At 43.5% G+C, this 27781-nt stretch overlaps 1 protein-coding gene across 4 annotated transcripts in view; it reads left to right on the top strand.

Moving 5' to 3' along the window:
* The first annotated feature begins 2297 nt into the window (after positions 1-2297).
* EIF2AK4 (eukaryotic translation initiation factor 2 alpha kinase 4) overlaps positions 2298-27781 on the top strand; it is a 73060-nt gene continuing 47576 nt past the window's right edge. For 2 of the 4 annotated variants that reach the window (XR_012159469.1, XM_073348812.1), the window contains exons 1-6: positions 2298-2720; positions 7233-7348; positions 8636-8738; positions 14840-15013; positions 18934-19014; positions 19564-19712. Coding sequence is in view for 3 of the 4 variants with exons in the window: in XM_073348812.1 (XP_073204913.1) it covers positions 2583-2720; positions 7233-7348; positions 8636-8738; positions 14840-15013; positions 18934-19014; positions 19564-19712 (761 nt within the window). In the remaining variant the exon portion in view is untranslated. Of the gene's footprint in view, positions 2721-7232; positions 7349-8635; positions 8739-14839; positions 15014-18933; positions 19015-19563; positions 19713-27781 lie in introns of those variants that run through there. The other 2 variants (XM_073348810.1, XM_073348813.1) reach the window with 2 other exon arrangements.

Raw genomic sequence — 27781 nt, 5'->3', positions numbered from 1 at the left:
AATGAGATCTGCAGACACAGTTGACCTGTCAGTTTCTATCTCTGGTGTTTGTATCTCTGAGATTCTACTGCAATTAAATAATCTCCCTACTCCTCCACAAGGTGCTTAAATTTCATTATTCCCATTTTGGATATGTAAACTAGGGTTGCCAACTCTCCCGGATTGGCCAGGAGTCTCCCGGAATCGGGCTCGATCTCCCGAAGGCTACTGAAGCTAATCTGGGAGATTTTAGACCACTAAAAGTCCAGTCAGCAGCACAATGGGGTAAGGCAGGCTCCCTACCTGCCCAGGCTCCACGCAGCTCCTGGAAGCGACTGGCACGTCCATCTGGCTCCGAGGTGCAGGGGGTTCAGAGAGTCTTTGTGCGCTGCTCCCCACCCCCCTGAGCACTGACTCCATGGAACCGCAGCTAATGGGAGCTGCGGAGGCAGTGTCTGCAGGCAGGGACAGTACACAGAGCCGCCTGGCTGCCCCTGAGCCTAGGAGCCAGACTTGCCGGTCGCTTCCAGGAGCTGCACAAGGTAAGTGCCGCCTGGCCACAGCCCACACGTCCTCCTGCACCCAAACCATCTGTCCCAGCCCTGAGCCCCCTTCCACACCCAAACTCCCTCCCAGAGGCCACCCACCCTCCTGCACCCAAACCCCTGCCCCAGGCTCAGCCTGGAGCCCCCTCCCACACTCCTAACCCCTCATCCCCACCCCTCATCCCAGAGCCCGCACCCCAACCCCCTGCACTCAAGTAGCCTCGGAGAAGGCCTCGGAGAAGGAGCAGAGCAAGGGTGTTTGGGTTCGTTGGATTAGATAGTTGGCAACCCTAAGTAAACTGGCACACATAAATTGACTTGCTAAAGGAAAAAATATATATTTGTTATCCATTTTGCAAAAGACAGATAAATAAATGCTACAACTAGATTTCAAAACAATGAGAAGGTTAACCACTGTTCTTTTATTTCCAGTTCACATCTGTAATTGTTTTATGGCACATCATGCCATAAAAAAACACACCCCATCTCATGCTGTACTAATTAATAGTACAGTGTTCAGTTTCTTTGCAATATGGGAATTTGGCTTTTGGGGGTTGTATTGTGTAGCATGTATGTGTTATTTCAAATATTAGTGGTATGCCTCAGAGCAGTGATCTGAAAGGCATGAACTGTATTGAGAAAGAATCGGAACTGCTATCAAGACAGTTTGCCTTGTTATTTTTTTAATAGTAAAGTAGTTCAGTGTTCAGGAAAGGTTTGGATATTATCATTACTATACAGAGATAGTAGTTTCTCCAAAGTTACCTTCATTTCTCTTAAATGATTGATTTTGACAACCCCATCTGATGTCTGAAAGGTCATGTATGGATTTGTGGCAAAGGAGAATTATTAGGAATGTTTAGGGTGTAATGTCATATGATGTCAGGATTTTGCTTTTGCTGAAAAGTTTCCAAAAGGTTTTTTTATTTTATTTGCTGTCATAGCTCAAAATTAGCAGCCTGGCACTGCTGCGACAAAAAATGTGCCTAAACATTTCAAATTTTATTTACTCTGTTATCTTTGACAATGTCTTTGACTATTTTTTATAAAGTTTGAACACAGAACTTGCCATAGGGAATCAGTCCCTCAGTCTGACTAAACCAGATGCTTCAGAAAAAGCTGTAAGAAGTTTCATAGTGGGCAAATATAGACTAACTTATCCATAGGACAGATTTTTTCCTAAAGCTGTCATCTTAGTGATTGACGTATACCCAGAAACAGGAGGGTTTTTAGTCCTCATTTTTTATTCGAATATAACTGCAGATGTTCTCATTATCCATATAAATGTCTAACCCATTTTTTGAAACCTACAAAATTCTTGGACTCAAGATGGGTTCCACAGGTTAACTATGCACTGCATGAAATATAATTGTATTAAGCTTCTCCGGGCTGGGACCACGTCTTTCTGTGTATTCATGCAGCACCTAGCAAAATGGGGCTGCGATCTTAATTGTGCCCACCCCCCCCCACCCCAAAAGAAAGTGTATGAGAAGTCTCAAGGGTTCATAAACACTAGAACCTATCCGTTTACCTAAGGCACTGAAAGAAAAGGAGTACTTGTAGCACCTTAGAGACGAACAAATTTATTTGAGCATAAGCTTTCCTGAGCTACAGCTCACTTCATTTCCAGTCTTAGACTGAGGACTTTTTGAGAGCCAGTGCTAGTCGAGGTCAGAGCATCATTTCCCCCGCGGGTGCTTCAGTCTTGTTCCTTTCCCCTTCATCGGTCAGACGCCAGGAGGGGGTGGGGGAGTATCTGGGGCCGAGGTGGAGAAGCGCTGTGCAGAGGCAGGAGGTGTCCCGGGGCTGAGCTCTAGGGAGGAGGCCGGGCAGGGCTGGGGAGCTGCGGGAGCTCGGGAGGCCCCAGTTTCACCGTGCTTGAGAGGCGGCAGCTCCTCCTGCGACCGCGGGGGGCAGCACCAGCGGCGGGTAGGGCCTGCGGCAGAGGCCGGCTCCCAAGGCAGAAGGGCCGCGCTCTCGCTGGCGGGCGCCCGGGGCCAGTGCTCGGCGGGGGCGGCCGTGCCATGGCTGGCAGCGGCTGCAGCTGCCGGAGCTGACATGGCCCGGGTGAGCGGCGCGCTGGGGGTGGAGGAGGCCCCGGAGAGTTACTTGCTCCGCCAGGAGAACGAGCTGCAGGTGCTGGAGTCCATCTACGGGCAGGACTTCCGAGACCTGCGGCAGGAGCAGCCCTGGAAGGTAGCGAGCCGCGCGGCCCGGGGCAGCCCGGCGGATGGGTGCCTGGCCAAGCCCCCGGCGCCGGGGGGCGGCAGGGTGGGTGCCCTGAAGGGAGCTCGGGTAGCCTGGCACTGCTGCGACAAAAATGTGTCCTGCTGCGGTGTCCCCTTGTCCTGCCCTCCCCGGAGGAGCCTGGGACGGGATTTCCTTACTTAACCCCCTACCGGGGGGGGGGGCCCTTTCCAGTCCCCCCGCCTCGCCCCCGCGTCTCTCTGCCGCTCTCCACGTAGACCTGCATGGAGGGTGAGTTGCCCGCTGCTTGAGCTACCCCCCTTCCTCTCGCACGGCAGCCAAGGCGGTCCCTGCTTGGCCTGCCCAGCCAGATGTGCGCTGCTCCGTGCTCTTATGCAGCCCCGGAGCTGGTGCAAACGCGAGAGCCCCGTGCGAGGTAAAGGGGGAGAGCCTTGGCCCTGGCGCGAGCGTCTGTGGCTGCCGCTGCGCTGCCACCCCCCGCACAGCTTCGTGTACCACAGCGGGGGCTTTCTTGAAGACCTGGCAAAGGTTTTCTGACCTCCCCCGGGAAGCAGGGTGTAAGCGGCAGGGCCTGCCTCTGCTAGCACACCCAGCATTACCAGCACTGGTTCCGGCTGTGTGGGCACTACAGGAACAGTGGAAAGTTCAAACAATAATAATGATAAACTGAGCAGACAGGCTTCTCAGGCCATGTTTATGCTAGGGAGTTGTAGTAAAAGTTATTTGTTTAGCTGCATGCTATAGCCAAAGCTCAAGCCAGTGCTGGGCTTTTTATCACAGTATTAATTAAACTTTTCAAGGAGCAGCTTTAATATTGAATTTAACTAATACAATTAACTAAGAATCTGCTGATCCCTTGTGTAGACTAGGGTTGCCACTGGTGCTACTATTGAAAGTTGGGGGGAAGTTTTTGCTAAAATCTCTAATGTAGTAAAGGCTAAAATGGGTTTCCTCCTTTCCTCTAGTAATCATTAAACAGAAATGAGCAAGACTGGGATCAGGAAAGGGAATTGTCCCATTGTTCTTCTACCAAGAGCCCTTTCTAAACATACTTAATGAATTCATTATCTATCAAGGGAAGAATGTGTTTTCCTTGCACTCCTTCCCCATCAAGCTGCTGCTAACCTAAGATGTCTGGTTTCAGAGTAACAGCCGTGTTAGTCTGTATTCGCAAAAAGAAAAGGAGTACTTGTGGCACCTTGGTTAGTCTCTAAGGTGCCACAAGTACTCCTTTTCTCCCCCATGAAATGGCCCAACTTGATTATCAGACACATTGTAAGGAGAGTGATCACTTTACATAAGCTATTACCAGCAGGAGAGTGGGGTGGGGGGAGAGAAAAACTTTTGTAGTGGTAAACACCCATTTTTTCATGCTTTGTGTGTATAAAAAGATCTTCTATACTTTCCACAGTATGCATCTGATGAAGTGAGCTGTAGCTCAGGAAAGCTTATGCTCAAATAAATTGGTTAGTCTCTAAGGTGCCACAAGTACTCCTTTTCTTTCTAAGATGTCTTTCTAAGGTGTATGAGAATGGTACCAGGGAATTATTATCACCTGCATGCTCGAGAATGATGTAAGTGAAATAAAAGGATGATTTGGGGTTGACTTTAAAGGAAAGTCTCTCCCATTCTCACCTGCAGCTGCTAAACTGATACATCTTTGCATGTGATAATTCCACTCTCCTGCTGTGTAACTAAACGTCATCCATCTCTTCCAGAACCCTATGTAAAGTACAAATCATTTTGGATTGTCATTTAGAACTTTTTATTACTGGTTCCCCACAAAGGTTGCTGCTGAACTGACAGTTCTGTGTATAAAAATACTGATTGTGTGCTGTGTAAATTGTCTTTAAATTTATATGTTCCTTAACAAATATACCTTTATTCATGATTAACAAAGTTTTGGTGGTGTTTCCCTTGTGATGGTCTGAGTAACTCCTAGATGAAACTAGGAGGTAAATCCTCACAAGTTTTCCCTATTTGAGTAACTCAGTTCTCTCACCCTAGCTAGTCTCTCAGCAGTGTTCTGAGAGAGGCCCTTCGTTTGCCCGCCAGGATTAGCCACCATTTCTCCCTTTGAGCAGGGCACGTCTTCAGAACATTTGTAGAACTTGGTTGCTGACATTACCAAGTCCTTGATTTCTCAAGAACACCAGAAGCATTCAGCCTCCTTACTGGTCGCCCATTGCCTTCCAACTCTTTGATGGCCCTCTATATAACTGACTTTATGATTAATCCTCAGCACCCGTTTTTAATTTAAGCTATAATTAATACTCTGCATATGTGACTTGCTTTTTAATTAATTGTCAGCATTTTTATTTCCTCTGTAGTTGAGTCATTCCTTAATAGATTAATTGCATACCTATTTGCTTAATTGACTCACTTCATAACTGGTTCTCTGCATTGATTCATATTACTGTTGTTTCTCTGCATATTTGTTGCATGCTAATTGATTCACCATATAACATTTCCCTGATTATTTGACTCACACTAACTTTCAATTTCACAATAACTGTTTCTTAGGATAACTGATTGATTAATATCATGGCCAGTCGCCTACTCTTCTCTAATTCTTTCCATTCCCCTTCTAGATGTCATAGTCTCTTCCCACATATTCTCTGCTGCTGCCTCCTCACCTCCAGTGATATCAACTCCAGCCCGGGCCCTCCCTTCCTTTCTACCATTCCCGACTCCTACAAACTTCTCTGCTGGACTCACCACTTCCAACCTCACTTATCCCTACCCATGCCTGTTCCCTTCTTTTGCTACTCAAGAGTGGCTCCATGCTGGCCACTCCGTGTGCTGGATGGAGAGGGTGGCTTCTGCTCTTTTTTTGAGTTGCGGCTATTCCTGTGAACTCTTTCAGTAATTGGAGCATCATAGATTGAAATGGATTTTTTTTTTTAAAAATCTACATTTTAAATGAACATTAAGATACAGTAGCACCTTCTTTTGCTGCTGTTTTGGGAGATACAGTGACGTTTCAGCCATGTTTGCTATACTTTTCTATAATTCAGGAATGATATTACAAATGGCAATATTATTCCACTCACAAATACCCATTCCATTCGATTGTTAAGGAAAAGCTGTAAAGAAGCAGTGTAAAAACCTAGTCACTGAGGAGGAATTATTCCTGTTGTAGTCATCAGATCATCATATTCGACAATAAGAAAGGAGCCAAAGCATTTTAACGGTGAAGATAATTAACTGTTGGAACAATTTACCAAGGGTCATGGTGGATTCTCCATCACTGGCCATTTTAAAATCAAGATTGGATTTACACATACACGGCATTTTTGGGGGGTGGGGGGTGAGTTCATTGGCCTCTGTTATACAGAAGGTCAGACTAGATGACCATAGCGGTCCCTTCTGGCCTTGGAATCTGACTCTGACAAGAAGGAATTATTTATTTTGCATAGACGGTGAATTCATACGTTTCAACCTGCAATGTCTCTGAAAGTATCACTGCCATCCCTGACCTTTTATATCTGCCACTCCCCATATCTCATGACTCTCACTGGAACTTGGTCAGTATTTTCAATATGGACTTAATCCCTTCCTAAATTATAGTGAACTAAGTCTACTTTACTCTTGATTAGAGAATCCACATGTAATTTAACATATTTTAACTTCTTCACATCTTTAGTTGATTCACATTAACTTTCCTGAATGTTCCCATGTAGACAAGCCCATACACTCCCTGTCCTGAGGAACCTGGTGGGGGCATTGGGCTGTTTCTAGCCTGTCTTCCTCTTGTCACTCTTCCTTTGTCATTCCAGCTAGCTCTTCTTTCCTTTCCACCACCATGTTTGTCATCTATGACTCATCTTTCTTCTGGCTTTTCTCCTCAGTAAATCCAAACTCCCAGTGTCAAAAAGTTCCTGTGTACTTTTTCCATTTTACTTTGAAGTCAGTTTACAAAGAATGTTTTAAAAAAGTGAAAAGGAAAGAAAGAAAACAGTAGTTAGCAAAACTCTGCCTATATGCCTAAAATAAAAAAAGCTCTCTGTACCCTAGAAGGCCTAACACTAAGTGTAAATTTAGATTTCTTTCTTTGTGGAATGCCCCTCTAACTTGCTGTCTGTGACCTTCCACAAATAACTCTGAATTCCATTCGTTTAAAAAAATGACAGTCACTTTTCACATACCTTTCTCCATTTAAAATATAGTGAACCGCTGTTTAACCTAACCCATTAATACAGACCTCCCTCTTACCTAAATATGACTCATGGTAGGGCACTCCTTCTTCAGAATATCTCTATTTCCACTTATTCCATGAATCTTCCCACATAGGCTGGATAAACTAAGGTTGAACTGTTTAAAATAAGATCATCAATGGTATTAGTTCACATGTTCACTAATCAATTGTAAAAAAATTCATAGATATTTTAAGGCCGGAAGGGATCATTGGGATCATCTAGTCTGACCTCCTGCATAACACAGGATGGGACTTCCCTGAATTAATTCCCCTTAAATTAAAAGCCTTGTTTTATATTTTAGGTAAAACAGCCTCCGGAAATCAGTTTGGTTCTGCGTCCTCAGGGTTTGACGGGTGACAATGAAGTTTATGCCAAAGTTGATTTGTGGGTCAAATGTTCCCAAACCTATCCTGATAGGTGAGTGAAAATCAAAATATAGTCTTCTAATATTTTCTTTATTCTCTCCTTGACAAAAATGGAAGTTGAAGTGTAACATTGTGTTCATTGCCCTTATTCTTACCTTGATTTAAATGTGTCTATATTTGTTATACTTATAGTGTTGAAGTAGAAAAGTGGGTAACCTTATCTGTATAATTAATCCATACGAAAACATGCATCTGAGATAGAAGCAACCTCATCCCTTCTGTGATGTAGCTGCCAGTGAGTAATAGAGATACATCTGCCAACTGGAGATTTAGGCACTAATTCAGCAAGATACTTAAGCCCATATGTAACTTTAAACATGTGAGTACTTCCACTGAAGTCATTGAGACAACTCATGAATTTAATGTTAGCACAGTACCTTGCTGAATGGGGAACAAAATCTTCATCTTTAAAACTGTCTGCTTGTCATAGTTCTATCATCTGCTGGTCCTGTATTGTGCTGAATTAGCCTTTTGGAGGGCTAATGGATATTTCCTTTGAATTATGAAAAGGGTTGTTGTTGTGGGTGATCAGCCGCTACTGGGATATGGTCTTGATAGTAATTTTGTGGATAAATATTGTTGTGTCAGAATAGCCCAATACTCCATTTGCTTCCAACAGTGGCCTGTGTCAGATACCTCAAAGAAAATTAGTATGCCCAATTATGCAATGATCTAACATATGGGAAGGGAGATGTTGTTCCTGACCAAGTGATGATTTCATTATACCCTGAAGCTTGATAACCGTTATAATTTTTGTTTAAGATAATATAACTGCAGATGTTTTTCTTACTCCTATAAATGTCTAAGCTTTTAAAAAATGTTGGTTATTTATCTGAATGTACTTTATTGAATGTATTCCTCAGATTAATTATATATTGCTTACATAATGTAAAAGGAAAATCAGAAAATCCCAAACTGCCATATCTTCTGCCAGATCTATGTACTGCATTTTCAGTACATCCCTTTAAAAAAAGTAATGTATCAAGTTAGAACTGTAGTTTTCACAGACTATGGGGTTACCCTGATGGTTCTTCTGCTAGTTGAAACTGTTGAGTACTTGTGTGTCAGCAATTCGGATTATGTTGAATATAAAGCAGAACTTTTTTATAATCATGTAGATAGAGTATTACTTGTTTGGGTGTTGAATGACCATTGTTGGGTTGCTGCAAAAAAAACAAAGTTCTTATTGGCCTGTTGTGTGACCTATATGAGTCTCCTTATCTGTCTGTATATCTTATCCTTCATAAGAGACCATTTCTTGTGATTTTTTTTTCTCCAGTGTCCCTGAAATACAGCTGAAAAATGCAAAAGGTTTGTCAAATGAAAACATTAATCTATTAAAATCCAGACTAGAGGAATTGGCAAAACAACGCTGCGGAGAGGTAAGAGTTTTCTCTTTGTGAAAAGCCTAATTGATCGTAAATAGTCGTGAAAATTTTGTATAGTGAAATGTTATCAAAATAAGGAACTACAAATACATCAAAACTAGAATGTGATTATATATTCTAATAAAGCAGGATTCTGTTCTTCCCATAATGGTCTCCCACCTCAGGAAAGTTCAGTGTGCACATCCAGCAAAAATAAACCACACAGAGACTGAGTTTGCATTCACTGCCTGTCTAGGAACTGTGGCATCATACCCTTAGAATTCAGAGTAACAGCCGTGTTAGTCTGTATTCGCAAAAAGAAAAGGAGTACTTGTGGCACCTTAGAGACTAACCAATTTATTTGAGCATAAGCTTTCGTGAGCTACAGCTCACTTCATCGGATGCATACTGTGGAAAATACAGAAGATGTTTTTATATACACAGACCGTGAAAAAATGGGTGTTTATCACTACAAAAAGTTTTCTCTCCCTCCACCCCACTCTCCTGCTGGTAATAGCTTATGTAAAGTGATCACTCTCCTTACAATGTGTATGATAATCAAGGTGGGCCATTTCCAGCACAAATCCAGGGTTTAACAAGAACGTCTGAGGAACAGTGAGGGGGGGGGAGGAATAAACAAGGGGAAATAGGTTACTTTTTATAATGAATCAACCATTCCCAGTCTCTATTCAAGCCTAAGTTAATTGTATCCAATTTGCAAATTAATTCCAATTCAGCAGTCTCTCGTTGGAGTCTGTTTTCGAAGTTTTTTTGTTGAAGGATAGTCACTTTGAGATCAGAAATCAAGTGACCAGAGAGATTGAAGTGTTCTCCGACTGGTTTATGAATGTTATAATTCTTGACATCTGATTTGTGTCCATTTATTCTTTTACGTAGAGACTGTCCAGTTTGCCCAGTGTACGTTGCAGAGGGGCATTGCTGGCACATGATGGCATATAACACATTGGTAGATGTGCAGGTGAACGAGCCTCTGATAGTGTGGCTGATGTTATTAGGCCCTGTGATGGTGTCCCCTGAATAGATATGTGGGCACAGTTGGCAACGGGCTTTGTTGCAAGGATAGGTTCCTGGGTTGGTGGTTCTGTTGTGTGCTTTGTGGTTGCTGGTGAGTATTCACTTCAGGTTGGGGGGCTGTCTGTAGGCAAGGACTGGCCTGTCTCCCAAGATTTGTGAGAGTGTTGGGTCATCCTTCAGGATAGGTTGTAGATCCTTGATGATGCGTTGGAGATGTTTTAGTTGGGTGCTGAAGGTGACGGCTAGTGGCGTTCTGTTATTTTCTTTGTTAGGCCTGTCCTGTAGTAGGTGACTTCTGGGAACTCTTCTGGCTCTATCAATCTGTTTCTTCACTTCCGCAGGTGGATATTATAGTTGTAAGAATGCTTGATAGAGATCTTGTAGGTGTTTCTCTCTGTCTCAGGGGTTGGAGCAAATGCGGTTGTATTGCAGAGCTTGGCTGTAGACAATGGATCGTGTGGTGTGGTCAGGGTGAAAGCTGGAGGCATGTAGGTAGGAATAGTGGTCAGTAGGTTTCCGGTATAGGGTGGTGTTTATGTGACCATCGTTTATTAGCACTGTAGTGTCCAGGAAGTGGATCTCTTGTGTGGACTGGACCAGGCTGAGGTTGATGGTGGGATGGAAATTGTTGAAATCATGGTGGAATTCCTCAAGGGCTTCTTTTCCATGGGTCCAGATGATGAAGATGTCATCAATATTGCGCAAGTAGAGTAGGGGCGTTAGGGGACGAGAGCTGAGGAAGCGTTGTTCTAAGTCAGCCATAAAAATGTTGGCATACTGTGGGGCCATGCGGGTACCCATAGCAGTGCTGCTGATTTGAAGGTATAAGTTGTCCCCAAATGTAAAATAGTTATGGGTAAGGACAAAGTCACAAATTTCAGCCACCAGGTTAGCCGTGACATTATCGGGGATAGTGTTCTTGACGGCTTGTAGTCCATCTTTGTGTGGAATGTTGGTGTAGAGGGCTTCTCCATCCATAGTGGCCAGGATGGTGTTATCAGGAAGATCACCGATGGATTGTAGTTTCCTCAGGAAGTCAGTGATGTCTCGAAGGTAGCTGGGAGTGCTGATAGCGTAGGGCCTGAGGAGGGAGTCTACATAGCCAGACAATCCTGCTGTCAGGGTGCCAATGCCTGAGATGCTGGGGTGCCCAGGATTTCCAGGTTTATGGATCTTGGGTAGTAGATAGTATATCCCAGGTCGGGGTTCCAGGGGTGTGTCTGTGCAGATTTGATCTTGTGCGTTTTCAGGGAGTTTCTTGTGCATACCCTTAGAATGTTTGTCATCTTATAGAAAGTAACAAGCAGTGTATAACATTGAGAGGATTTTATACAGTTTATGTTGAATTTTAATTTCATTGTAAAATCGCTGTAACTATTTAGTCAAAAACACTTTTTACTTGGTGAAGTAAAGGCAGGGTGGTCTGGTGTACTCAACAGTGGATTGTGGGACAAGAGACCTGGATTCTAACCCCAGCTCTACTGGTCATGTCATGGCTGTGCGCCTCAATTTCCGCATCTGTAAAATGGGGATATTAATACTGACCTTCTTTTGTAAAGCACTTTGAGATCTATGCATGAAAAGTACTAGTTAGACAGGAGCTGAATATTCTGATTATTTATATACTACAAAATATAGATTTTTTTTGTATTTACTTTATTCAGATTTTAATAAACACTTCAAGTATGTTAACTACAAGCAACAATGTAAATGTTTTACAAACTCAGTATCCAAGTAGACTGAATGTGGACTGAAATGATCCAAATAGTTGACAATGAATGTGGAAGCCTTTTATAAAAATAGTGTTTGCAATATGCATTTCTTATGTGCATGTACATATTTTACAGAGAAATATGTTTGTGTTTAACTTGCTTGTTTTAACCTTTAAAAAGAAAAAAAATCAAGCAGCAGTAACTCCTACAATGTATTAAAACAGGAGAATATTTTTGCTACCAATTTTCTATGTCCATATGCCAGTTCTCTCGGCACATATACCTCTTTTTCTATTTATACAGCATATTCTTGTTCTTTTATTTTTAATATGTTATCTGATAGCTACTTTCATAAGAATTATTTTAGATAATTTTTCATTCAAATTGTGTTTAGTAATGAATTGTTACTACAAAACTTTTTGGTACCTTCTAGGAATTAACAGTTCAACATTGTACTCTTGATTTTTGTAATAGAGTGTTAATGATAAATTAAAGCAGTAAATGAACTAAGGCAGATGTTCTCAGACTGTGATCTGTGCAGCAGGGATGGTCCCCTGTGCACTTGCTGATGATCCATGGAGAAGTGACTGGTCACATCATGTTGTCATTCCTCCTTCCTTCTAGCTGCTGTATCACATTAAAAGGAGCTAAAATAATCAAATAATTTCCTAATATTACTGTTCCATGTGAGCAATTTCCTGTACTTGCTACAGAAATATATTATACAATCATGAATCAGGGTTAGCCTTACTATCAGGAATGGGAAGGTGATCCCTGAGAGCCTCCTTATTAGAATGTGGTCCGCTATGTGGACGCCCCAAAGCAGGGTCCTTATCTTCCTAGGCTAAGTAAGGGTGTGTTAAATAGTAGGTGGAAAGTTTTATTTTTAGAATGTTTGTTTAGAAATACCTTCTTTATTTTTTTTCTCTCTCTCTCTCTCTCTCTCTCTCTGCACTTGCTTTTAGTTCAGTGATTCCGTAGGAAGGGTGTTTTGCTTTGTGCATGGCACAGGCAAATGTGTTCATGTTGTGCTATCCCTTCTGTTCCACACTGCCTTCTGGCTTCATTATTATGAGCAATCCAGGGGTTAAATATTTAAGATTCTTGCAAATTTCAATCCCCTGTAGACCAGGGGTCCCCAACGCGGTGCCACAGTCTGTTGGGAATAGGAATGTGCTATTCCCACAGAAAGGTTGGGGACCACTGCTGTAGACAGACAGTTTAATGTGCTGTTGTCACAAGCACACCTGAATTGAAACCAAACCCTATGCTGTGGGTTTATCAGTAGGTCACTCAGCTGAAAAGGTGAAACCCTCTTTGTGCTGTTGCTTTCATTTTGGAGAGCTGATAGTCTTTTTCACTCTAGGGATTAATTGACTGAAAGGGCTATTACTAGATGGTATATGGGACAGGTAATGGCCTTTCATCCTAGGTCATCAGCTTACTGGGCAACATTTTTCAGATTAACTTCCAGGGGCATCCCGTCCCTCCAATGTCCGCATAGCCCTTCCACTAATATCCCCATTCAGTCTCTCTCATCCCACCCAGTGCACCGCCCTTTACTCTATAGAATACACAATAAGGTGAGCAGAGTTCCAGCTGCCTCCTCAGTGGGGCTATAGTAACCATGGCTGTTGGCAGTGGTCAGGAAGGCATGGCCATAATTATACCTGGTAAAGGGGAGACAAGACGCTCGCTTGTCAAAACCCCCTGGGCCCACCCTGTCCCTGTTCCACAGTGTCCTGGAAGAGGAGGGATCATTACCCCTCCTGCTGTACCCAAAAGCCTGGGGAGAATGGGGCATGAAACCACCCTGCCTGATCTCTGAACCTCCCTTGCTTCATTGAGGCCCTAGATGAGTGGGGCTGTTCCCATCCCTGAATCTCCGCCATCCATCCCCTCCCTCCTGCAGCCAAGGCCTGGAGAAGAATGGGGCATGATCCCCTCCCTAACATACTGACATTCCGACCCACCTACCAGTACCTACCTTCAACTTGCGCTGCCTGGGCTCTACGCTTTTGCCACCATGCCCCCCGCTTCATGCTCCCCTTGTCCTACCATTGGCTGCTGAGACGGCCAACGCTGCCGCTCCCATTGGCAGAAGCATAGCAAAGGACAACTATGTTACCCAGAATCTTGTGTGTCAGTTACACAGCGTATCAGTTTCTGTCACTGGCTCAGAAAGAGCACAAGAGGGTGATGCACGTGTGGCCAACACACATGATTCTGGGTAAGGTAGTTTTTATGCCGGAGATAACATTAAGTCAGGGGTTGTGAGTTTTTTTGCTTGCAAACGGCAGTGTCCTTGACGTATTGGGAGACTTGGTCAGTCTGGTCATCAGTTCATATCCAGCCAAAATTGGCAGTGACTGAAAATCATTATCATTTGACAGGCCAAGCAGTGTAATTAGGTAGTAGTCTCAATCCCATTCCTATTGGATGGTGAAGGAACTGCTGTGCTTAATGTTTGTAGTAAATGTTTGCAACATAATCATCATTATCAACTCAATTGACACGTTTTGGGTAGTCTCAGGAAGGCTAACTGTGTGGTCTTTAGAGACTGATGTGCTCTCTGAGCACCCAGAAGCAGTCCCTCCAGAGCACGGTTGAGGCATACTGGGGAAGCTTGCACTACCTTTCACTGTCCATGTTGCTTTGTTTAAGGAATGTAGGGATTCATTTATCAGAGCTATCCATCTGGCCTTTTTATTTTATTTATAGAAAATATTTTTTTAGTGAGAGGGAACTGTGCCTTGCTGACTTTGACTGTGTTGATTTTCAGTCAATCTGCATAAAAATTGGAACTGAGATGAGCTGTCTTTTTCATCAGGATGCCAAGTTACCCTGGATGATGAAAAGTGGTCACCACAAAAGTGGTTCTACAGCTGTAACTGTGGATTTGGCTTGCGGAGAGAAGATCACAATATAATATCAGCAAATAAATAAACAATTTGTTCTCAGCAACGTGGACGATAATATGCAGCTATAGAGACACTAAATCGCTTGTATTTTGTAATCTGAAATGTTTTTTGACCATGTACAGAAGAATACCATTAAAATAATTTGGTTTGGAAAAAACTATGTTTTATCCAGGAGAGCATTTGCATATTTGTAATGAAATAAGTGAAAATTTTTGAGAAAGCTATCTTTGTTGCCCTGTTAGTGATTATCATGTCACCATTAATAACCATAGTTCTGTCAAAGAGTGGTATAAGGAGAAATATGTCAAATTCTCCTAATAACTAACTGAGCACTATCAATGAGAATCTACTGACTTTATTGCTTTTTCTAAAGCCTCATTAGTATATCATTTTGTATTCTGAACTGTTTTGAAAACTGGGTGTCATTTGTGTTTACCTCTTTTTTTAGGTGATGATATTTGAACTTGCGGACCACATACAGTCATTTCTCAGTGAATATAATAAGCCACCTTCCAAGTCTTTTCATGAAGAAATGCTAAAAAATCAGCAAAAGGAACAAGAGAGACTGGCCCAGGAAGAACAGCGTCGGATGCAAGAAGCTAAGAGAAGAGAGGAACAGGAGGTAAAAGAATTAAAATGTTCATGTTCTCATTGTTTGTTATGAATATGTAAACTTTATAAGTGGATCCTTGTGTATATATATAACTAGTTGTGATGTTCCCCTCTGGAGTTATCTGGACTGGTGATCTGCTAGGTCACTCCAGTCCTTGACTCTGGGAGCCAGCCTTACCCTGCTCTGCTGTGAGAACCCCCACTCCTGGGCTGTTCACGCACAGCCTCTGGCATGTAAGTTGCTCTTTGGATTGTGCAACCGAACGACACTAGCCAATATCTCCAGTCCCAGACACAACCCTAGGAACTTCCGTCTTGTGGTGTCCAGTTATGCCCACTGGATGTGCAAGCTTATATGAGTTCATCAGTTTAACAAAGAAATTGATATGTAGCAGGCTTGTTATCCCAAGGGGAGTTTCTGACATACTTCAAACCAAATGCGCTGCTTCAGGTAGAATAAACAAACAGATTTATTAACTACAAAGATAAATTTTAAGTGATTATAAGTCAAAGCATAACAGGTCAGATTTGGTCAACTGAAATAAAAGCAAAACGCATTCTAAGCTGATCTTAACACTTTCAGTGCCCTTACAAACTTAGATGCGTCTCACCACAGGCTGGCTGGTTGCTCTTCAGCCAGACTCTCCCCTTTGATCAGTGCTTCAGTCGCTTGGTGTGGTGTCTGTAGATGTAGGTGGAAGAGAGAGAGCATGGCAAACATCTCTCCCTTTTATCATGTCCTTTCTTCCCTCTTCAGAGTCAGGTGAGCATTACCTCATTGCAGTCCCAAACTGACCAAAGGAAGGGGAGTGACTCACTTGAGAGTCCAACAGATCCTTTGTTGTTGCCTAGGCCAGTGTCCTTTGTTTCTGTAGGGCGGGGCTTGGCTGGGTTTGTCCCATAAATACCCTGATGCGGTGTGAACTGCCGCTCTGCTGTTAGAGAATTTTTCCCTGGGTTTGCTTTAAGCCATGAGGATACATTTTTCAGCCTCATAACTATATACATGAAATTATAACCTATAACGTTATTATAATATTACTGTAACAACAATGCTCAGTGCATCATGAGTCCTCCGAAGACACCCGACATGACAAACTTTGCATTGGATACCACGCAATCATTTTACAAGGATGAACACGGGGGTGCTGGATGTTCCCCCGAGGTACAGAGCGTCACAATAGTTTATAAAGGTTACTAGTTAATAGATATTTTAATAAGTGGCTAATCAGTTGGTATAGATTGTTACAGTGCAGCAGGATAACAGCTTCCTTATAACAATGACTTATAGTCATCAATAACACCTTTTTTTCTGGTGTGCTTATAACGGTCAGTAATGCAAATTACTTGTTATGATCTTGTTATGGACATCAGTTATTATTAACCCATTGTAAACCATTATCTATATAAAGATTTATTTATAAGTGTGACCATATAAATATTTGAAGTGCATTTCATCTTCAACTACAAAGGGAGACGGTGTGTTAGCTCAGACCAGAACACCAGATACCCTAGATACTGGTCTTGTCTTTACACCACATCTCCCTACATACCTGCAGTACCTCTGTTTTGGAGTATAATTAATCCGTTTCTAAAACTTCTTTTCTTAGCATCATTAAAGGAGAAGGGGGGAAAGGAGGCCAGGAGACCTGGCAGTCTTTTAAAGAATCCTTATTGAGGTTACAGGAACAAACCATCCTGATGTGTAGAAAGAATAGTAAATATGGCAGGAGACCAGCTTGGCTTAACAGTGAAATCCTTGCTGATCTTAAACGCAAAAAAGAAGCTTACAATAAATGGAAGATTGGACAAATGACCTCCAGGGAGGAATATAAAAATATTGCTCAGGCATGCAGGAGTGAAATCAGGAAGGCCAAATCACACTTGGAGTTGCAGCTAGCAAGAGATGTTCAGAGTAACAAGAAGGGTTTCTTCAGGTATGTTTGCAACAAGAAGAAAGCCAAGGAAAGTGTGGGCCCCTTACTGAATGAGGGAGGCAACCTAGTGCCAGAGGATGTGGAAAAAGCTAATGTACTCAATGCTTTTTTTGCCTCTGTCTTCACGAACAAGGTCAGCTCCCAGACTACTGCACTGGGCAGCACAGCATGGGGAGGAGGTGACCAGCCCTCTGTGGAGAAAGAAGTGGTTCGGGACTATTTAGAAAAGCTGGATGAGCACAAGTTCATGGGGCTGGATGCGCTGCACCCGAGGGTGCTAAAGGAGTTGGCAGATGTGATTGCAGAGCCATTGGCCATTATCTTTTAAAACTCATGGCGATTGGGGGAGGTCCCGGATGACTGGAAAAAGGCTAATGTAGTGCCCATCTTTAAAAAAGGGAAGGAGGAGGATCTGAGGAACTACAGGCCAGTCAGCCTCACCTCAGTCCCTGGAAAAATCATGGAGCAGATCCTAAAGGAATCAATTCTGAAGCACTTATAGGAGAGGAAAGTGATCAGGAACAGTCAGCATGGATTCACCAAGGGCAAGTCATGCCTGACTAATCTAATTACCTTCTATGACGAGATAACTGGCTCTGTGCATAAGGGGAAAGCAGTGGACGTGTTATTCCTCGACTTCAGCAAAGCTTTTGATACGGTCTCCCACAGTATTCTTGCCAGCAAGTTAAAGAAGTATGGGCTAGATGAATGGACTATAAGGTGGATAGAAAGCTGGCTAGATCGGGCTCAAAGGGTAGTGATCAATGGCTCCATGTCTAGTTGGCAGCTGGTATCAACTGGGGTTGGAGTGCCCCAAGGGTCAGTCCTGGGGCCGGTTTTGTTCAATATCCTCATTAATGATCTGGAGGATGGCGTGGACTGCGCCCTCAGCAAGTTTGCAGATGACACTAAACTGTGAGGAGTGGTAGATACGCTGGAGGGTAGGGATAGGATACAGAGGGACCTAGACAAATTAGAGGATTGGGCCAAAAGAAATCTGATGAGGTTCAACAAGGACAAGTGCAGAGTCCTGCACTTAGGACAGAAGAATCCCATGCAATGTTACAGACTAGGGACTGAGCAGCTAGGCAGCAGTTCTGCAGAAAAGGACCTAGGGTGGATGAGAAGCTGGATATGAGTCAACAGTGTGCCCTTGTTGCCAAGAAGGCTAATGGCATTTTGGGCTGTATAAATAGGGGCATTACCAGCAGATCGAGGGACGTGATTGTTCCCCTCTATTTGACATTGCTGAGGCCTCATCTGGAGTACTGTGTCCAGTTTTGGGCCCCACACTACAAGAAGGATGTGGAAAAATTGGAAAGCATCCAGCGGAGGGCAACAAAAATGAGTAGGGGACTGGAACACATGACTCATGAGGAGAGGCTGAGGGAACTGGGATTATTTAGTCTGCGGAAGAGAAGAATGAGGGGGGATTTGATAGCTGCTTTCGGCTACCTGAAAGGGGGTTTTAAAGAGGATGGATCTAGACCGTTCTCAGTGGTAGCAGATGACAGAACAAGGAGTAATGGTCCCAAGTTGCAGTGGGGGAGGCTTAGGTTGGATATTAGGAAACACTTTTTCACTAGGAGGGTGGTGAAGCACTGGAATGCATTACCTAGGGAGGTGGTGGAATCTCCTTCCTTAGATATTTTTAAGGTCAGGCTTGACAAAGCCCTGGCTGGGATGATTTAGTTGGGGACTGGTCCTGCTTTGAGCAGGGGGTTGGACTAGATGATCCCCTGAGGTCCCTTCCAACCCTGATATTCTATGATTAAGAGGCTATGTCTTTGGAAGTAATTTTCCTTTCAACATGGAATTGTTATAATTCCCTTGAAGTAGCTAAGAAACTGGTTTGACTGAATTATTTATGCATCTGGGATCAGTAGATCCTTTTTAAAATCCTTGAAAAATCAATACTCTAGCTTTTTTCTCAGAAGTAAAAATGAAGATTGTTTTGTGTTTGTGTTTCTGATAGCAGTAAAATGTATTTCAGCAACGTGAAATTCTTGATGAGATTCAGAGAAGGGAGGAGGAGAAGAGAGAAGGAAGAAAAAAGAAAGAAATGGCAAAACAGGTATTGTTTTTAACCTAATGTGCAAGAACACTTTGTAATATTTGCTGTAAGCAGTATAGCACATGATTATAAAAACTAAGGAGAATAAAATGAATACATTTGTATCACATGCTTTCTTAATTTTCTTGATGAAATATTTTTGATGGGTATTCATAAATTTAAGTAATGATTTTTGTTCTTGAAGTGTAGCTGTTGCTTCTGAAGTTAATTTGGTATATCCTGAATTTTATCTATCTTATTGTATTGGCATCTTTTCAGGGCACTGACATTCTGTATTAATTTATCCAAGTGAAAGATATCAAACAGATTAAATAAAACTAATCTATAATCTTCAATTTCAACATGAAATGTCTTTATGTGCATGTCAGTGCATAATGCTGAAACCTTCCGATTCTCAGTCTTCTTACCCAACTTCAAATATGTACTCCTTGTGGAAACCTACCATTTCCTTATCGAGGTGACTTTATAGGATACATAGTGAAGTTAATCCATACATTTTGAGGACAGAAGCAATCCCTTTACTTGTTTGTTTCTTTCACCTATTCCCAGGAACGTTTGGAAATTGCCACTTTTACAAGCCAAGAAAATTCTTTCAAAAGAGACACTGTAGGGCACAAATCTGCTTCCGGTTTAAATGGAGGTGCACTGGAACATGGAGGAAACAATAAACATCGCACAAATTCCACTGGGCGTTCAAAGTATGTATTGTTTCATTTTGAATGTGGTTAGGGTTTTTTACTATTTGGCAAATATTAGATTTTAAAGTGCTTTGGGCATCATGGAATACTTTATAATTAGGCTTGGAAGGATTATCGACCTTTACTGTTAAGAATCTAATGATCTGTTTCACTGTGCGCGCGCCCACACACATGAAAAAATATTTTTATCAGTGATAATAGATGTAAACAGATAGGCAAAGTAAGGAAAATGCTGCTTGAGGACTTATTAGATTGATTTAAGGATATTATATTTTGACATGATGTTGACAGTTTATATTTAATGGTTATAAAGCTTTAACTTTTTGAATCTCAGTGATTACTGTCATTAAGTAATTATTGTCTGACCGCCCCCCCATTATCTAATCTCTTCCCCATAATTTCCTGCAATTGAAAATTTAAATCAATAAATCTAGAAAAAATGCTTGAGGATAAACATTGATATTATCTGTCGAAATTATAAAAATTGAATTCTGCCAACACTATTTATAAGTTTTGTTTAAGTTGGGAGTGCTTAACATGATAGTGATAAGTAGAAAACTTCCTTGTGTGTGCGAGGCTTATCCATCAGTTTAAATTAAAAATATATATTTCTGTCCTTTGTGGCTATGAGAAAAACCTTCTGAATGTGAAATGATACGGTGTTGTCTTCTTATGTCTACGCTACAAAATTAGGTTGAATTTATAGAAGTCGATTTTTTAGAAAGCGATTTTATACAGTCGATTGTGTGTGTCCCCATTAAGCGCATTAAGTCAACGGAGTGCCTCCACAGTTCCGAGGCTAGCGTCGACTTTCGGAGCGTTGCACTGTGGGTCGCTAGCCCACAGTCTCCGCCGCCCATTGGAATTCTGGGTTAAGCTCCCAATGCCTCATGTACCCAAAACCACCCGCGACAATGTTTTTGCCCCGTGTTGTCAGTCACCCCTCCCTCCGTGAAAGCAACGGCAGACAATCGTTTTGCGCCTTTTTTTCTGTGCGGGCGCCATACTGCTTTCAGCAGATGGTGCAGTAGGGCTGCAAACCATCGTCATCGAACGACCGCTTCCGCTGCCACTCTGCTCTCCTGCTGCTATGAATCCACCTTGCAGGTCCTCTATATGACCATCGTCATCCACCGCTTCCGCTGTCACTCTGCTCTCCTGGCGGTCTCGCAGGGCTGCTTCCGCTGCCACTCTGCATGGCTGCTATTGTCTCGCCATACCATGGCAAGTGTGTAGCCCGCTCAGCTTTTGTGTCCTAGCAGCAGACAGTGCAGTAGGTCTGCAAAACTGGTCATCCAACCACCGCTTCCCCTGCAACTCTGCTCTCCTGCAGACGCCATACCACAGCAAGCATGGAGCCCACTCAGATCACCGCAGCAGTTATGAGCATTGTAAACACCTCACGCATTGTCATGCAGCATATGCAGAACCAGAACCTGCAAAAGCAGGCGAGGAGGTGACGGCAGTGCGGTGACGAGAGTGATGAGGACATGGACACAGACTTCTCTCAAAGCACGGGCCCTGGCAGTTTGGCCATCCTGGTGGCAATGGGGCAGGCTCATGCCATGGAACCCCGATTCGGGGCCCAGGAAACAAGCACAGACTGGTGGGACCGCATAGTGTTGCAGGTCTGGGATCATTCCAGGAGTATTTGTGGCACCTTAGAGACTAACAAATTTATTTGGGCATAAGCTTTCGTGGGCTAAAACCCACTTCATCGGAAACATGTAGTGGAAAATACAGTAGGAAGATATACACACACAGAGAACATGAAACAATGGGTGTTGCCATATGAACTGTAATTATATAAATATTTAATACGAGAATTAATAATAGTATAGTAACTCCATGTTATTTTACTATTTTTCTGCCTTGGGAGCTGTGGAGGTAGTTTGGATTTATGATAGTTACATTTGCTGAATGTTTCTGCCAAAATGACTAGCAGTGATCTAGTTACATGATGACATAAATTGTCATCTCTGGGTTTTAGCATTAACAGACCAATTAAATGAATGGGGCAGTTCACACCTCTGAGCTATTTTTTTCTGCCTGTGCAAATTCAGACATTACATTGACTAAGGCCAGGTCAACGCTACAGTCAGTATAACTACGTTGCTCAGGGGTGTGAAAAATCCACACCCTGAAGCAATGTAGTTATACCGATCTAACCGCCCATGTAGACCGCGCTGTGTTGGCGGGAGAGCTTCTCCTGCCAACATGTCTACCGTGTCTCAGGGAGGTGGATTAACTATGCTGACAGGAGAAGTTCTCCTGTTGGCACAGTAACATCTTCACTAAGGCTGTTTCTACCTCAACCCTGAGGAACAAAAGTTTTAGTGACGAAAGTGGCAGTGCAGACATAGCCCAAAGTACCACAGCTGCGGCGCTGTACGTGAAGACGAGCCCTTACACTCAGCATGTGTTTTTATGGTTATCCTCATCTAGCCAATGAAGGGATAGAAACATATCTTTAAATAATGAAAGCTGAGATTTTACAGCAGGAAGTGGATTTCAAGGCATGGAGGGGATTCCATTTTAAATTCCGCCACTACAGCATCACAGAATCCATGAGGCCCTAGCTATTAGTGAGCAGTTTCTTATGGGACTTTTATGATTGTTTTTAAGATTTCTTTTCAAACTGTACCAAATAGAATAACGTGATGTATTTATCTGATAGGGCAAATGAGTATCAGCACAGTAAATTAGTCAGCCCTCCCTTAGGAGGAATAACTTGGTAGTACTGTTAAACACAACCTTTCTCGAGTGCCCAAGGAGCAGCCAGACACAAGTAGTGTTCCAAGGGGAAATGTGTTTGTTGGTCCCTTGGAAAATAATTTGCTGCACTAATTAAATCCTAGGTCTGTTAATGAAGTTCTAAGGGGAACAGTGCATTGAGAATTCAGTTCCCCATAGTCTGTCTGTGGCAGCTCCATGGAGTCATCTCAGCAGCACACCAGTAATCTTGGGAGTAGCGTGACACTTATTTTCAGAATTCTGCTTTTCATCTGTAGGGGTTTTTTTTCTGCTGTGAGTTGAACTGAGGGTACCCAAACTTTGTGACACTGAGGGTGCATGTAATATGCATATAAATTTTACATAATTATTTTAGCAAAAGTAAATGTGTACAATCGTAGTAGCTTCCTTTGGCATCTCCCTTGCTGAATAAAGATTGCTTGTTTGTAGGTTCACCAGCCATAGCAGCAACACTACTTAGCACTACTAAATCTTTAAATTGCTTTACAGACTTACTAATGGGTCAGTGAAAACCTGATGTGGGTCAGGTTTATCTTCTCTTTGCATTTATAGGAAGTGTGTGGACTAAAGCCAAGAACTAAATGCAGCCTTTTTGCTTTGAGCATCCCTACTTCAAAACAAGAACAACAAATTGACATATTTCTGTGGTCCCAAATAGTGCAGATTCTGCTTAGACAGGACCGGCTGTAGGGACCAGCAAAGCAAGCACATGCTTGGGATGGCACAATTCCAGGGGCGGCATTCCGGCCACCCTTCTTTTTTTTTTTTTTTGCTTGGTCAGTTGCGGTCTCGGAGCTTGGGGCAGCAAAAAACCTAGAGCCGGCCCTGTGCTTAGAATTAATTTCTGCATTGCTTTGTCACTGGACATGTGTAATGATTCATAACTACTTGTAGATAGGAATTGATTGACAGATATGAAGTTTTATATGCATCATCAATAGTTGAACGCTTCTTCTGACTTTATAAATGAAAGCCTCTACTCAGTGGTTTCCATTAACTCTATTGTCCTTACTACTTAAGCACTAATGTGCTTCATGCTATTAGTGTGTGCAGAGAGCATAAGGGAAAACTCACTGAGCATATTATCTCATTTAGATCCCCCAGCATTTCAGCCAGAATGGCTTAGCCATTTCTGAGAATGAGGCTAGAGAAAAATCTGATGCTTTGCCAAAGTTAAAATCTGGTGATCTTTTCTATGAAAACCTCTATTACCCCCATGCTTTGGAGAAGGACAATGAAATTTTTCAGGGAGTGGCCTTTCTCAGGGATGTGTCTATTGCAGGGGTGAGCAAACTACGGACCGGAGGAACACATCCTGCCCTCTATATGTTTTAAAATGGTCCTGAAGCTCCTGCCAGGGAGCAGGGTCCGTGGCTTGCCCTGCTCCAGTGTTCCAGCTGGGGGCTTGCCCAGCTCTGCGCGGCTCCCAGAAGCAATGGCATGCCCCCCTCCAGCTCCTACGCACAGGGGCAGCCAGGGGACTCTGCACGCTGCCCCCACCCCTAGTGCCGCCCCCACAGCTCCCATTGGCTGGGAACCACGGCCAATAAGAACTGCAGGGGCAGCACCTGTGGATGGGGCAGCGCGCTGAGCCGCCAGGTTGTGCCTCTGTGTAGGAGCCAGAGAGGGGACATGCTGCTGCTTCCAGCAGCTGCTTGAGGTAAGCACCACCTGGAGCCTGCACCCCTGACCCAGCCCTGATCCCTCTCCTGCCCTCCAAACCGCATGATCCCAGTCCGGAGCACCTTCCTGCATCCCCAGCCACAGCCCACACCCCCAGCCGGAGCCCTCATCCCCCTGCACCCCAACCCCGTGCCCCAGCCTGGAGTCCCCTCCTGCACCCTGAACTCCTCATATTAGCTAAATTGGAAAAGATGGGGATCAATATGAAAATTGAAAGGAGGATAAGGAACTGGTTAAAGGGGAGACTACAACGGGTCACACTGAAAGGTGAACTGTCAGGCTGGAAGGAGGTTACTAGTGGAGTTCCTCAGGGACTGGTTTTGGGACCAATCTTATTTAATCTTTTTATTACTGATCTTGGTACAAAAAGCGGGAATGTGCTAATAAAGTTTGCGGATGACACAAAGCTGGGAGGTATTGCCAATACAGAGAAGGATCGGGATATCATACAGGAAGATCTGGATGACCTTGTAAACTGGAGTAATAGTAATAGGATGAAATTTAATAGTGAAAAGTGCAAGGTTATGCATTTAGGGATTAATAACAAGAATTTTTGTTATAAACTGGGGATGCATTGCTTGGAAGTAACAGAGGAGGAGAAGGACCTCGGAGTATTGGTTGATCACAGGATGACTGTGAGCCACCAATGTGATATGGTTGTGAAAAAAGCTAATGCTGTCTTGGGATGCATCAGACGAGGTATTTCCAGTAGAGATAAGAAGGTTTTAGTACTGTTATACAAGACACTGGTGAGACCTCATCTGGAATATTGTGTGCAATTCTGGTCTCCCATGTTTAATAAAAATGAATTCAAACTGGAACAGGTACAGAGAAGGGCTACTAGGATGATCTGAGGAATGGAAAACCTGTCTTATGAAAGGAGACTCAAAAAGCTTGGCTTGTTTAGCCTAACCAAAAGAAGGCTGAGAGGCGATATGATTGCTCTCTATAAATATATCAGAGGGATAAATACCAGGGAGGGAGAAGAATTATTTATGCTCAGTACCAATGTGGACCCAAGAACAAATGGATACAAAACTGGCCATCAGGAAGTTTAGACTTGAAATTAGACGAAGGTTTCTAACCATCAGAGGAATGAAGTTCTGGAACAGCCTTCTAGTGGGGGCAAAAGACATATCTGGCTTCAAGACTAAGTTTGATAAGTTTATGGACAGGATGATATAGATTCATAGATACTAAGGTCAGAAGGGACCATTATGATCATCTAGTCTGAGCTCCTGCACAACGCAGGCCACAGAATCTCACCGACCCATTCCTGCAAAAAATCTCTCACCTATGTCTGAGCTATTGAAGTCCTCAAATCGTGGTTTAAAGACTTCAAGGAGCAGAGAATCCTCCAGCAAGTGACCCGTGCCCCATGCTACAGAGGAAGGCGAAAAACCTCCAGGGCCTCTTCCAATCTGCCCTGGAGGAAAATTCGTTCCCGACCCCAAATACAGCGATCAGCTAAACCCTGAGCATATGGGCAAGATTCATCAGCCAGATACCCAGGAAAGAATTTTCTATAGTAACTCAGATCCCACCCCATCTAACATCCCATCACAGGCCATTGGGCCTATTTACCATGAATATTTAAAGATCAATTAATTACCAAAATCATGTTATCCCATCATAGCATCTCCTCCATAAACTTATCGAGTTTAATCTTAAAGCCAGATAGGTCTTTTGCCCCCATTGCTTCCCTTGGAAGGCTATTCCAAAACTTCACTCCTCTGATGGTTAGAAACCGTCGTCTAATTTCAAGTCTAAACTTCTCAATGACCAGTTTATATCCATTTGTTCTTGTGTCCACATTGGTACTGAGCTTAAATAATTCCTCTCCCTCTCTGATATTTATCCCTCTGATATATTTATAGAGAGCAATCAAATCTCCCCTCAACCTCCTTTTAGTTAGGCTAAACAAGCCAAGCTCCTTGAGTCTCCTTTCATAAGACAGGTTTTCCATTCCTCAGATCATCCTAGTAGCCCTTCTCTGTACCTGTTCCAGTTTGAATTCATCCTTCTTAAACATGGGAGACCAGAACTGCACAGAGTATTCCAGGTGAGGTCTCACCAGTGCCTTGTGAGATGGGATAGCCTAATTTTGGCAATTAATTGATCTTCGACTATTAGCGGTAGATATATCCAATGGTCTGTGATGGGATGTTAGATGGGGTGGGATCTGAGTTATTACAGAGAATTCTGCCCTGGGTGTCTGGCTGGTGAGTCTTGCCCACGTGCTCAGGGTTTAGCTGATCGCCATATTTCGGGTCGGGAAGGAATTTTCCTCCAGGGCAGGTTGGCAGAGGCCCTGGGGGTTTTTCGACTTCCTCTGCAGCGTGGGGCACGGGTCACTTGCTGGAGGATTCTCTGCACCTTGAAGTCTTTAAACCACGATTTGAAGACTTCAGTAGCTCAGACATAGGTTAGGGGTTTGTTATAGGAGTGGGTTGGTGATATTCTCTGGCCTGCGTTGTGCAGGAGGTCGGACTAGATGATCATAATGATCCCTTCTACCTTAAAGTCTATGATTCTATGATTTCTGGCCCCACCCCGGAGCCCTCACCCTCTCCCGCACCCCCAATTTCATGAGCATTCATGGCCTGGCATACAATTTCCATACCCAAATGTGGCCCTCGGGCATTGTTCCCTCTAAGCTGTGCGCGTGTGCGCACGCACACGGATCTTAAACCCCGCTCACACGACAAAACACCACGCGCACTGTGGCTTCGGTGGCGGCTTTTTTTGTTTGTTTGTTTGTTTGTTCGTTTTGCTTCGGCTGTGGCACTGAAGAAATTCTTTGCGCACACGGCCTATTAAAAATTAGAGGGAACATTGCCCTCAGGCGAAAAAGTTTGCCCACCCCTGGTCTATTGCCTCCATGAGAAAATCTGCCCAAACTTGGCTAAGTTATAAACCTTTGAAAAATCTCAAGATATATTTTTGATTTTAGGAGCTAAAAATTTCTGAAGGCTCCATCCTCACTAGGCATAAAGCCTCTCACAGCTCCTAGTGCTGTTCAGACTGTGCATATGCTATCCGCACAGAGCAACTGAGCATGGTCCCTCCATCCCAGCACTACAGGAGCAATGCTGGACCTTCCCTGAAATTGCTGCTCCAGGTCAGGATGGAGCTAGATCCTGGAATTGCAAGTAGGGAGTCTCTCTCCTGTGTTCTCAGTGACCCTGTGCTGTGATCTAGGCAGCGTAGAGGAGGATGTTGTCTGATATGAATGCAGAGGTGACGAGCTGGAGCCAGGAGGGAAAAGGAATAGATTGTGGTAAATGTAGGGAGACAGTGGCTGGAGAAGGGAAGAGAAAGTGGGACTGGGGGGCAGGGGAAGGGGAGTCTGGGACTGGTTGGGCAAGGAGACTGAGACATGGACCAGGAACTGAAGAGACTGAGACAAGGAGTTGGGAATGCAGTAGAGTGGGAGACTGGGACTGGAAGCCTGTGAAGGGAGGAGGAGGAGACAGATTAGAGCTAGCTGGGCCAGGAAACTGGGATGACGAACCAAGGGTGGGGAAGGGATATGGCAGAAGGGATCAGCTTTGTGGGGAATGGGCAGAAGAGTCTGTTTCCACTAAAACATGTGCCCCTCCAGAGCCTGGAGTGGAACTCAGGATTCCTGA

The sequence above is a fragment of the Lepidochelys kempii genome, chromosome 6 (genome assembly GCF_965140285.1).
Source record: "Lepidochelys kempii isolate rLepKem1 chromosome 6, rLepKem1.hap1, whole genome shotgun sequence".
In the NCBI taxonomy this organism is placed as follows: Eukaryota; Metazoa; Chordata; order Testudines; family Cheloniidae; genus Lepidochelys; species Lepidochelys kempii.
The sequence above is the reverse complement of the archived record's forward strand: the minus strand, read 5'-3'. Positions and strand labels throughout refer to the sequence as shown.